Source organism: Chelonia mydas, chromosome 9 (genome assembly GCF_015237465.2).
Source record: "Chelonia mydas isolate rCheMyd1 chromosome 9, rCheMyd1.pri.v2, whole genome shotgun sequence".
In the NCBI taxonomy this organism is placed as follows: Eukaryota; Metazoa; Chordata; order Testudines; family Cheloniidae; genus Chelonia; species Chelonia mydas.
The window spans coordinates 96,903,364-96,916,012 of NC_057855.1; the positions used below are offsets into that span (position 1 = coordinate 96,903,364).

A 12,649-nucleotide genomic window follows, 5' to 3' on the forward strand; every position below is an offset into this window, starting at 1 on the left:
ATTAATAACAAAAAGTCTAGTCAGCCAGTTCCATGGATGTCTGTGTTAGGACAATCTTCTCCAGTCCATAGTGTTTTAATCTAAAGACCCTAGCCCTGGATATTAATCACCATCTTACAGTGCTGCAGAAGTAAAATGTTTGTAAATTTTGTATTAGTCCTGTACATCAGTGACCAGACTTCTGCACTTATACAGAGCGGGACATCATTTTTTGTATGGTTGCCTGATAACCCCCACCCCATCCCACAAAGAGCCAACACCCCATGAAAGCATTCTGTTTAGAAAGCTTCCCATCCAGGATATTCTCTGTACTTCTCTTTCCTTATTCTTTATTACTAAGAAAATCTGCATAAAAATAGGATCTTCATTTATTTAAAATTCCTCTTGATGCTTTTCCCCTCTTAATGTCAAAGGACTGATATAGCAGAATTCCCTAAAATTCTGGAGCGGAATAAGCAGAAGGAACAGAGATACTAAAGAAATTGATGTAAATATGCCCAATAAACTAGGAAAGCGAAATAAAGAAAACACACTATGTAAAACCAACCATCTTTCAACAGATTGTTTTTGCAGAAGCTTTCCAAGTGGTGTTACTGACTCTCGCTTTTTCAACTGCAATCTTGTTTTTTAAACAAACCACAGAAATTTACTGAAACTGTCCCTTGGACTAAGTGTAAAATACAGAGGGTTTGTTGCTGGTTTTTGCTCAGAAGAGCTGAGAATCATTATTTTTTTTTGTCTTTTATATGTCCTTCTGTAACTGCATTAGTTCAAGGAAATTAAATTATTATAGGCTGAGCGTGTGTGTTGGTGGTAGTGGTGGGAGAGCCAAAATCTTTCCATGGGCACTGGGAGAAAAGCATATAAAAGCAGCTTGTACACTACTTCATTCATTAAGGGGCAGGGTGACAAGGAGGCACATCCCCCACTTTCCCAGCCATGCCTCTCCTTTGCTTCCCTGGCTGAGGAGTCCACCACGCCTCATGTTCAGTGAGGGCATATATCCTGGCTAATGTTCTGGCAGCCCCCTGCATGTGCGCACAAGGTGGTGGAGGGGAGCAGTCGGGGGCCCGGGGGGGGGGGGGGGGGGGGGGAGAAAACACCTTGTGCTCTCTCACCCAACTGTATAACCTCATGGGGCAAATCCAGAATCAAGCACTTAGATCTGGCTTTTTAAAAAATAAGATGTTAACGGATAATGCCACATCAGTGTACAAGTTCATAAAGTCCTTCCACAGCCAAAACTCCTAATGTTGCAGTTTAATCTCTGGCTTCATGGTCTAATCAAATGAATGGGAAAGTTATGTTTTCAATTTAATAATCTCCATGGGTTTTTTTCTTCTCGTTTACTGGAATGGGCTCTCATCCATGATAAATAGTTTGGACTACTAATTGGAATGCAAAGTTCGTTGGACACAGAGCTAACAGAAAAACCTCTTGAAATAATTTATTTTTAAAATGATTTTCGGAGTCTCATAATTTTATGATTTTATTTCCACACCAACTGCAGTCTTGTGGAGTCAATCCAAAAAGCACTTTTTTGATTTATTTTGAAGAAACAAAACCAGCCTTTCGCTAAGTCAGAAAACACCTAGCATTTGTGGATGTAGACGCCTTCATTAGACCTATGTAGTTTAGTCTTATGCTTTCTAAGGTTTAAACATAATCTTGTGCAGCGCTGCAGTCTCCGTTTTCTAAAAAACTTAAACGCTTAAATGTCAGTAGAAAAACAGTCTTAAAAAAAAACAATAAAAATCAGCTACAGGGCAGAGTACCCTTCCCAAGCAACTGATGGCAAATTAAGACTTATAACCCTAACATTTTTCCAAAGCTAAAAATGCTACTAGTTTTAGTCCTATTGGTTGATTCAGGTAAATAAAAGATGGGCAGGTGATGGTGTGGCTCTCAGTATATTCAGTGCAAATCAATGGATATCAGATGTAAATATTTTTGAAAAAAGAAAAGGAGTACTTGTGGCACCTTAGAGATGAACCAATTTATCTGAGCATAAGCTTTTGTGAGCTACAGCTCACTTCATCGGATGCATTCATGTAGCTCACAAAAGCTTCTGCTCAAATAAACTGGTTCGTCTCTAAGGTGCCACAAGTCCTCCTGTTCTTTTTGCAGATACAGATTAACACGGCTGCTCCTCTGAAACCTGTCATTATGCAAGGCACTAAATATTTTTGAAGTTTTCAAATATTCCCTATCCAGTCAGTAGGGTCCTAGCCATATACAACTTTCCGTAAACGATGCCATAACTTGAGGGAAGATTATGTTATAACCACGGCTCTGGATTTTGGATAGCAGCGGGGCTCGGGGGGAAGGAAGTTGGATAGCTGGGAGTTACATAAGGAGTCACTTAGCTCTGGAAGGAGATTTTCATGAGCTGGCGTGTTGGAGACAAGGGGGTTGTACATAATGGAACATTTTTAGCAAGATGTGTGAACAAATAGCCACATAACCTTATTTTTTAACTCTTCTCCACCTTCCTTCCTATTTCCCCGCTGTCACCATGTTGCAATATGTTTAAAGAGACTGAATCTGTAGCTTTAAACACACACAATACCTAGCACATTTAGGCAATAATAATAATAATAGATTTAAAACTACCTTTGTTTAATAAAAGCCGCAACTAACACGGCTACCCCTCTGATATTTGTTTAATAACTTCAAGTTAATCAATTTTATACGAAGTCATGTTGTGTCAGCAGATATACTTACACAATAGCTCTTCAGCCTGATGAAGTCCACAGTCATAGGGATAGATTTGTCACTATTTCTATTCAGTGCTTTGATATAATCCAGTAAGTCAGCAAAAAACTTATAGCCACCCTTCAGTACACAGAGGGCTACAATATGATGTTCCCCCATGCTCTTCATAATGTCTCGTGCCAATCTTTCTGTCCTGTAGAAAGAAAAAAGTTACTTACTACTCTTCTGTTTTGTTTTCTAACTACAGCAGCAGAAGCATTTGGTATTGGCGCCAACAGTGGGGAATACACACACACCAAATTGGAAAACATCTTCCTTGCTCCATGTAATACTTGCATACCACTTCACAGCCAATTTTACTGTTTACTGGTCAGCAAGGCTTTTCTCACTTTTCAAGGTTAATGTAACAATAACACTGCCAAACTTCCTCAGTTTCATAGGTTACTATAGCCAAAGCAAATCTTAATCAATTACTGGATGGCTGCCAGAGATGTGAATCACACATTGGGGGTTTTTTGTTTGTTTTGTTTTTTAAGTAAGATAGGTTTGGTTTCTCAGACACAGAGCAGTATAAACTTATTTCCTAATACACCCAGCAGATACAGCAAGTCCTTGACAAATCAGGAAAGATCAAGACATTACTCAGATTTTAAACTAGTCCTTTATAGCCAGGTTAAAACACTAGAGAGAAAGACTTTACATTAACTCCAAAATGAAAGACAATACAAAGAAGCCAGATCACACAAATGATACCTTCTTTGAAAAATTACTGCTAAAAGTAATGTAATCTTCATTCATAATTTGTCTTCTAATTTGTTTTGGAAAGTGCTCTGTATATTTACAGCACACCATCCAGCAACACACTTCCTAGGAAAAGATTATAAATTCAGCACTTCATTTAATAAAATATTACTCAAACGACATGTATTTTTTCTGGCTTTTATTTCATATTGGAAGCCCATCAGTAATGTTAATGTTAATGCTGGGGACAGATATTAAAAAAACCCAGTCACATCACTGAGAATTCAAAACCACAATGCATACTACAGGTGCATCCCTGCCTTCACTTCAGTCTTTTAAATCAGAAAGATCTTTTCAGAACTACAAACTACTTATTTAAAGATGCCTTTTCTGGTAGTCACTCCATTGAATCTGTACTCATTGAAACAAAATGCTTCATGATTATACTACACCCTTCTCTGATCGGATGCAAGATACAAACTTCATGAGCTCACCATGGATTTTCAGGAAGTACAGAAATGAAGAACTAGTATTTTGCATTTCATAGCAAGGAAGAGAATGGAGAATGTTAAGTTTGCCAACAATACTAATTTGCAAGAAGATCTGAGACAACAAATGTCTTCAATAACTTATGTTCATGCGGTTAGATTAATTTTCTGATGAAATTCAGGAGGCTACAACACTTCCAATTTTCAGTCTAAACTAACGTGATAAACATAATGTGCCTTTTACTTAATTCTTTAGACTGCAAAGGGCCCTAGAACTATTCTGAAGGAGGTCATGTACCACTGTATATTGTATAGGATCTCTTGATAGCTATGCTGTCGTTTTGAAACAGAGTACAACAGCAAATGTGCCAATTCCTAGGGTCTGCCATAAGAAAGTAATTTAAATATTTCTTAGTGCTTGCACGTCTCTCTAGAAAGGAGCATGTGGGTCCCAATTAAAGGTCTTCCATGTGGTCCTGCACTTACACCATCTCCACCACTAGAAATCAAGAGAGCTACAATTCTCTTAACGGCATTCTGACTGTTACGAATAGAAACATTTTAAAAACTATGATTTTCACGTAATCAGTTGCTGCAGTGTATTGTTTGAAGTCAAACTAACCTGTCCATAATAAGTCCATGAGGAATATAGACTTTTTCCAAATCATCTACATAATGTTTAGGTATGCAGAACAAGTCCAGGTCATAACCTTTTTCATGATCACCAATCTAAAAAAGAAATACAGAAGATGAGATTGGGTACAATGCAAAAATCCTTGCAGAGAGAAACATGATCTGGAACCATTCAGGCACTACACTGATCTGGATCATTTTATCCTTTCCTCACTACAAAGACACCTATCATATTGAACACAATGCAATGTATAGGTTAGTAGTTATCATCTATGGTGCATGAGAGTCTCCTCAAATATTGCATGAGCAGTGACTTAATAAATCAAACATCAAACATGGGGAGACATTTATTTAAAATTATAGTAATGTTCCTCTGGATCAGAGAACAGGAAATGAAACTATACCCTGAGTTGGGTCTCAATTCCCTGCAAACCCAAAATCATATCTTTTTGGAAAAAAATTCTTCATTTCTAACAAGTTCAGTATTTCAACAATATAAGCAACAGATCAAGTACACTTTATAAGACGGGCAGCTTCCAAATCTGTACACTACCATATCTACACTACGAAATTAGGTCTAATTTATAGAAGTCAGTTTTGTAGAAAGTGTTTTTATACAGTCGATTGTGTGTGTCCCCACACAAATGCTTTAACTGCATTTAGTCAGCATTTAGTCGGCGGAGTGCATCCACAGTACCGAGGCAGCCGTCAACTTCCAGAGCGTTGCACTGCGGGTAGCTATCCCACAGTTCCCACAGTCTCCACCGCCCATTTGCATTCTGGGTAGAAATCCCAATGCCTGATGGGGCAAAAACATTGTCGCGGATGGTTCTGGGTACATATCGTCAGGCACCCCGTTCCCTCCCTCCCTCCGTGAAAGCAATGGCAGACAATCATCTCGCGCCTTTTTCCCTGGGTTACCCGTGCAGAGGCCATACCACGGCAAGCATGGAGCCCGCTCAGCTCACCGTCACCATATGTCTCCTGGGTGCTGGCAGACGTGGTATTGCATTGCTACACAGCAGCAGCTCACTGCCTTTTGGCAGCAGACAGTGCAGTATGACTGGTAGCCACCATCGCCGTACTGTAGGGTGCTCCTTTAGCCAGCCTCAGTGAGGTTGGTCAGGGGCGCCTGGGCAAACATGGGAGTGACTCAGCCAGGTCATTTCCCTTTTAAGTTTCGTCTCATGGTGATTCAGTCCTGCCAGCAGTCCTACTGCACTGTCTTCTGCCAAGCACCCAGGAGATGATGATGGCTAGCGGTCATACTGCACCGTCTGCTGCCAGCAAGATGTATAAAGATAGATGAAGTGGACCAAAACAAGAAATAGACCAGATTTGTTTTGTATTCATTTTCTCCTCCCTTCCTCCGTGAAATCAACGGCCTGCTAAACCTAGGGTTTTGAATTCTTCCTTGAGGGGGCCATTCTGTTTCTCCTTAATGCAAAGCCACCCCCTTTGTTGATTTTAATTCCCTGTAAGCCAACCCTGTAAGCCATGTTGTCAGTTGCCCCTCCCTCCGTCAGAGCAACGGCAGACAATCGTTTCGCGCCTTTTTTCAGCGCAGACGCCATAGCACTGGGAATACGGAGCCCACTCAGATCACCGCGGCAATTATGAGCACTATAAACACCATGCGCATTATCCAGCAGGATATGCAGAACCATAACCTGCAAGAAAAGCAAAACCAGGCGAGGCGGAGGCGAATGCAGCGCAGTGACGAGAGTGATGAGGACATGGACACAGACTTCTCACAAAGTACGGGCCCCTGCAATGTGCACATCATGGTGTCAGTTGGGCAGGTTCATGGCGTGGAACACCGATCCTGGGCCCGGGAAACATGCACAGAGTGGTGGGACCGCATAGTGTTGCAGGTCTGGGACAATTCCCAGTGGCTGTGAACCTTTCGCATGCGTAAGGGCACTTTCATGGAACTTTGTGACTTGCTTTCCCCTGCCCTGAAGCGCAAGAATACCAAGAGGAGAGCAGCCCTCACAGTTGAGAAGTGAGTGGCGATAGCCCTGTGGAAGCTTGCAACGCCAGACAGCTACTGGTCAGTCGGGAATCAGTTTGGAGTGGGCAAATCGACTGTGGGGGCTGCTGCGATGCAAGTAGTCAACGCTATCACTGAGCTGCTGCTATCAAGGGTAGTGACTCTGGGAAATGTGCAGGTCATAGTGGATGGCTTTGCTGCAATGGGATTCCCTAACTGTGGTGGGGCCATAGACGGAACCCACATCCCTATCTTGGCACCAGAGCCCAAGACAGCGAGTACATAAACCAATAGGGGTACTTTCAATGGTGCTGCAAGCACTGGTGGATCACAAGGGACGTTTCACCAACATCAACGTGGGATGGCCGGGAAAGGTACATGACCCTCGCATCTTCAGGAATTCTGGTCTGTTTCAACAGCTGCAGCAAGGGACTTACTTTCCAGACCAGAAAATAACCGTTGGGGATGTTGAAATGCCTATAGTTATCCTTGGGGACCCAGCCTACCCCTTAATGCCATGGCTCATGAAGCCTTACACAGGCACCCTGGACAGTTGTCAGGAGCTGTTCAACTATAGGCTGAGCAAGTGCAGAATGGTAGTAGAATGTGCATTTGGGCGTTTAAAAGCGCTGGCGCAGTTTACTGACTCGGTTAGACCTCAGCGAAACCAATATTCCCACTGTTATTACTGCTTGCTGTGCACTCCACAATATCTGTGAGAGTAAGGGGGAGATGTTTATGGTGGAGTGGGAGGTTGCGGCAAATCGCCAGGCCGCTAATTATGTGCAGCCAGACACCAGGGTGGTTAGAAGAGCACAGGAGGGCGTGGTGCGCATCAGAGAAGCTTTGAAAACCAGTTTCAGGAATGGGCAGGCTATGATGTGAAAGTCCTGTTTGTTTCTCCTTGATGGAAACCCCGCTCCCAGGTTTCACTCTACTTTCCTGTAAGCTAACCACCCTCCCCTACCCTCTTCAATCACCACTTGCAGAGGCAATAAAGGCATTGTTGCTTCACATTCATGCATTCTTTATTTATTCATCACACAAATAGGCGGATAATTGCCAAGGTAGCCCGGGAAGGGTGGTCGAGGAGGGAAGCACTGGGTGGGGTGGGGGAGGTGGGAAGGACAAGACCACACAGCACTTTAAAACTTATTGAATGCCAGCCTTCTGTTGCTTGGGCAATCCTCTGGGGTGGAGTGGGTGGGTGGCCGGAGGCCCCCGTACCGCGTTCTTGGGCGTCTGGCTGAGGAGGCTATGGAACTTGGAGAAAAGGGCGGTTGGTTACACAGGGGCTGTAGCGGCGGTCTGTGCTTCAGCTGCCTTTCCTGCAGCTCCACCATACGCTGGAGCATATGAGTTTGATCCTCCAGCAGCCTGAGCACTGACTCCTGCCTTCTTTCAGAAGCTGACGCCACCTACCATCTTCAGCCTCCCACCTCTCCTAGCGGTCATATTGTGTTTTCCTGCACTCTGAGATTGTCTGCCTCCGTGTATTTTGCTGTGCTCTGTCAGTGTGGGAGGACAGCAAGAGGTCAGAGAACATTTCATCATGAGTGCGGTTTTTTTTGCCTTCTAATCTTCGCTAGCCTCTGGGAAGGAGAAACATATGCAGCTGGTGGAGGGGAAAAAAGGGAGAGTGGTAGTTAAAAAGACACATTTTATAGAACAATGGGTACACTCTTTCACGGTAAACCTTGCTGTTAACGTTACATAGCACATGTGCTTTTATTACAAGGTCGCATTTTGCCTCTTATTGAGGGTATGTCGGTTTGGTGTGAGAGATCACTCACGCAGGGCCGGGCAGCAGAATTTGACTTGCAGGCAGCCAGGTAAACCGCAGTCTTTTGGCTTCTTTAACCTTCATAACGTGGAAATGGCTTCAAACAGCAGCATCCTCATTTCCCATACGAAGTAGCCATTGGGTTGGCCATTAAAAATGGGTTGGCAATTTAAAAGGAGGGGCTGCGGTTTCCGGGTTCATTGCAGCAGAAACCCAACTAGCCTCCCACCCCCACACACTTCAATTCTCTGAGATGATGGATTCACCCCTTCTCCCACCATGTGGCTAACAGCAGGGAAGATTTCTATTCAGCCACAGGCAAATAACCCAGCAGGAACGGGCACCTCTGAATAAAACCACCCTATTTCAACCAGGTGACCATGAATGATATCATTCTCCTGAGGGTAACACAGAGAGATAAAGAACAGATGTTGTTTGAATGCCAGCAAACACCGGGACCATATGTAGCAAAGCTTTGTTCTGCAATGATTCCCAACTATTTGCTACTGACCTTGCGTGGTAAAGTGTCCTACCATGGAGGACGGAATAAGGCTGCCCTCCCCAGAAACCTTTTGCAAAGGCTTTGGGAATACATAAAGGAGAGCTTTATGGAGATGTCCCCGAAGGATTTCTGCTCCATCCCCAGTCATGTTAACAGACTTTTCCAGTAGCTGTACTGGCCACGAATGCCAGGGCAAATTAATCATTAAACATGCTTGCTTTTAAACCATGTATAATATTTACAAAGGTACACTCACCAGAGGTCCCTTCTCCGCCTTCAGGGTCCGGGAGCCCGCCTTGAGTGGGTTCGGGGGGTACGGGGGCCAGGTCCAGGGTGATAAACAGATCCTGGCTGTTGGGGAAACCGGTTTCTCCACTTCCTTGCTGTGAGCTACCATCTTCCTCGCCCCCAAAACCCGCTTCTGTGTTGCCTCCCACTCCTTGGACGGAGTCAAAGCACAGCGTTGGGGTAGTGGTAGCTGCACCCCCTAGAATGGCATGCAGCTCATCATAGAAGCGGCATGTCTGGGGCTCTGAACCGGAGCGGCCGTTTGCCTCTCTGGTTTTTTGGTAGGCTTAATTTTGGTAGCCTTAATTTTCACGCGGCACTGCTGCGGGTCCCTGTTATAGCCTCTGTCCTTCATGCCATTGGAGATTTTTTCAAATATTTTGGCATTTCGTCTTTTTGAACAGAGTTCTGCCAGCAAGGATTCGTCTCTCCATACAGCGATCAGATCCCGTACCTCCCGTTAGGTCCATGCTGGAGCTCTTCGGCAATTCTGGGACTGCATGGTCTCCTGTGGTGATGAGCTCTGCATGGTGACCTATGCAGGTGAGCTCGCCATGCTGGCCAAACAGGAAATGAGATTCAAAAGTTTGCGGGCCTTGTTCTGTATACCTGGCCAGTGCATCTGAGTTGATAGTGATGTCCAGAGCGGTCACAACTGAGCACTCTGGGATAGCTCCCAGAGGCCAATACTGTCGAATTGGCCCACTTTGATTTTCATGCAGGTTGTAGGGAGAGTGGTCACTTTGGATAGGCTATTACCAGCAGGAGAGTGAGTTTGTGTGTGTGGTTTTTGGAGGGGGGTGAGAGAACCTGGATTTCTGCAGGAAATGGCCCACATTGATTATCATATGCATTGTGAAGACAGTGGTCACTTTGGATGGGCTATTACCAGCAAGAGAGTGAGTTTGTTTGTGGGAGGGCGGAGGGTGAGAAAACCTGGATTTGTGCTGGAAATGGCCCAACTTGATGATCACTTTAGATAAGCTATTACCAGCAGGAGAGTGGGGTGGGAGGAGGCATTGTTTCATGGTGTCTGTGTATAAAATGTCTTGTGCGATTTCCACAGCATGCATCCGATGAAGTGAGCTGTAGCTCACGAAAGCTCATGCTCAAATAAATTGGTTAGTCTCTAAGGTGCCACAAGTCCTCCTTTTCTTTTTACTGTCGAATTGCGTCCAAAGTACCCCAAATTCGACCCGGCAAGGCCGATTTCAGCGCTAATCCCCTCGTCGGGGGTGGAGTAAAGAAATCGATTTTAAGAGCCCTTTAAGTAAAAAAAAAAAAAGGGCTTCGTCATGTGGACGGGTGCAGGGTTAAATCGAGATAATGCTGCTAAATTCAACCTAAACTCGTAGTGTAGACCAGAAGTCACACCAAATCCAGGACCCAACTTCTAATATATGCAAAACAGCTTTACAAATATGACTAGTTATGCTTACATAGAGAAAAACTTTGGCAAGTTTCTAAGGTTCTGCAGGTGCTCAGTGTTTCTCAGGATCAGATCCTAAAGCCCCAATTTAACAAACTGTTTTTCACAGGCAAACTGTTGTATGGTATTGATTAGGATTTGGGATTAGTATATGTATATCATTAGACCAGACATTACATTTAGGTTCAGGATATATCCTTATGACAGCATCAAGATCTGGGCTTTCACAAGTCTCACCCCATATGCATCTTGAAGTTAATACAGTTAATAAAAGTTGAAGGTACAGTTTATTATCTCCTCATTTTTGTTTTCACAATTTAACACCATTATATGTAAAGCATAGGTAGGAGCCTACTGAGGAAATGGAATCCTATTGCTGGTAATTCACCAGTGTATTCATTTGCAGGATCCATCTTCACTACTGTTATTCCTATGGAATACCCAATATCTTTTCAATGCCAGATGAAGCTGCAAGTTTTTGCTGTGCTACCATCTGAGGATCATTTCACACAGGAATTAGTACAGCTTATAAAAGAGTAGAATTTGTATGACTAACCTGTACACCAGACTCAACATTTAGTTACTGGATTACAGACGTCTGGAAACATTAGTGAGCCTGTCAATTAGTGAGATAACTCTCTTTAAAAAGCTACGGACTTTTCCTAGGGTTCAACCCTTAAATTTTATTTAACAACTTATTTGACAATCCCCTTTTTTTTTGTATTTAGAGAAAGAATAGGTCGTTCCTACAAATTTAGCATACAGATTCTTACTAAGATAGCAAATTATGTACAGTTGGGTGGAGAGGAGTGGTCACAACCCCTACGGCTAAGCAGAATTTTAAAGCATGGAACAAAACACAAGCTGCAAAGTACTGTAGTCATTCATGGACATCAGCAGTTGTCTTTTTTTAAGAATCTGTAATATCCTGAGCAGAAATACATTCCAAATGGACAAGATACTCCTAGAGTCCCTTCAAAATAAAATAATTAATTTCTGACTATATTATATCATTATAAGTAACACACCACCCTCCAGCATATTATACCAATATATGTTAGTTTCCATATTACAAACAGGGAGGGACACCCGAAATTATTTCATTGTATAATTTGGGAAGGAAAGAAGAGTTTGACTATCCTCAGGAGGCTACTCTTGTTTTTGGTTTTTTAAGGTCTCTAGCAAAACACCTGTCTGTAACTGAAAACAGGCCATTCCTCATGTCAGTGTGGGTTACCTCCACCTCCAGGGTCCCTTTTGCCCTACTGGCCACAGAGCCTCCCCGATCTCCAGGGTCCCCCCAATCTCTGGGGTCCCCTCACCCAGACACTCTCCATCTCTGGGGTCCCCACTGGCCCGAGAACGTGCCCCCCCCATCTCTGGGGCCCCTTTCCGGCCCCAGACACTCTCCATCTCTGGGGTCCCCTTCTCCCCACCGGCCCCAGAGCCCCCCCATCTCGAGGGTCTTTCCCCCTCCCAGACCCTCCCCCCATATCCGGGGTCCCTTTCCCCGCACTGGCCCCAGACCCTCCCCCCCATCTCCGGGGCACCCCCCGCGACACTCTCCATCTCCGGGGCCCCTTTCCCGCCCCAGCTGCGGGGAGGCCCTGGCAGGCGCGCGGCAGGGTGGGCCTGCCGGACTCACCACGACGCAGGGGGTGGAGGTCGCCATTGAGCTCGGCTCTGCCGCGCCAGCTGCGGGAGGCCGGGGGCGGGCGCGGGCCGCGTCGCTCGAGGGAGGAGCCCCGGCGCCGCTTCCCGCTTCCTCCCTCCGCCGGCCGGCGGGCCACAGGCGGGAGCCGCGCCGCCGCGCCGGGTAACGGCCCCCCCCGGGGTCACCCCACCCCACCCCACGCCGGGTAACGGCCCCCACACACACACTGGGGTCACCCCACCCCACGCCGGGTAGCGGCCCCCCCGGGGTCACCCCACCCCACGCCGGGTAACGGCCCCCACACACACACTGGGGTCACCCCACCCCACGCCGGGTAGCGGCCCCCCCGGGGTCACCCCACCCCACGCCGGGTAACGGCCCCCACACACACACTGGGGTCACCCCACCCCACGCCGGGTAGCG

The 12,649-nt window shown here is 45.3% G+C and overlaps 1 protein-coding gene across 1 annotated transcript in view; it reads right to left on the reverse strand.

The window, feature by feature from the left end:
* HPRT1 (hypoxanthine phosphoribosyltransferase 1) overlaps positions 1-12,371 on the reverse strand; it is a 30,267-nt gene extending 17,896 nt beyond the window's left edge. Inside the window, exons 1-3 of the mRNA XM_037909366.2 lie at positions 12,218-12,371; positions 4,567-4,673; positions 2,725-2,908 (exon numbers count right to left, since the gene is read on the reverse strand). Of these exons, the coding sequence (XP_037765294.1) occupies positions 2,725-2,908; positions 4,567-4,673; positions 12,218-12,244 (318 nt within the window). The 5' untranslated portion in view covers positions 12,245-12,371. The remainder of the gene's footprint in view (positions 1-2,724; positions 2,909-4,566; positions 4,674-12,217) is intronic.
* Positions 12,372-12,649: the final 278 nt, after the last annotated feature.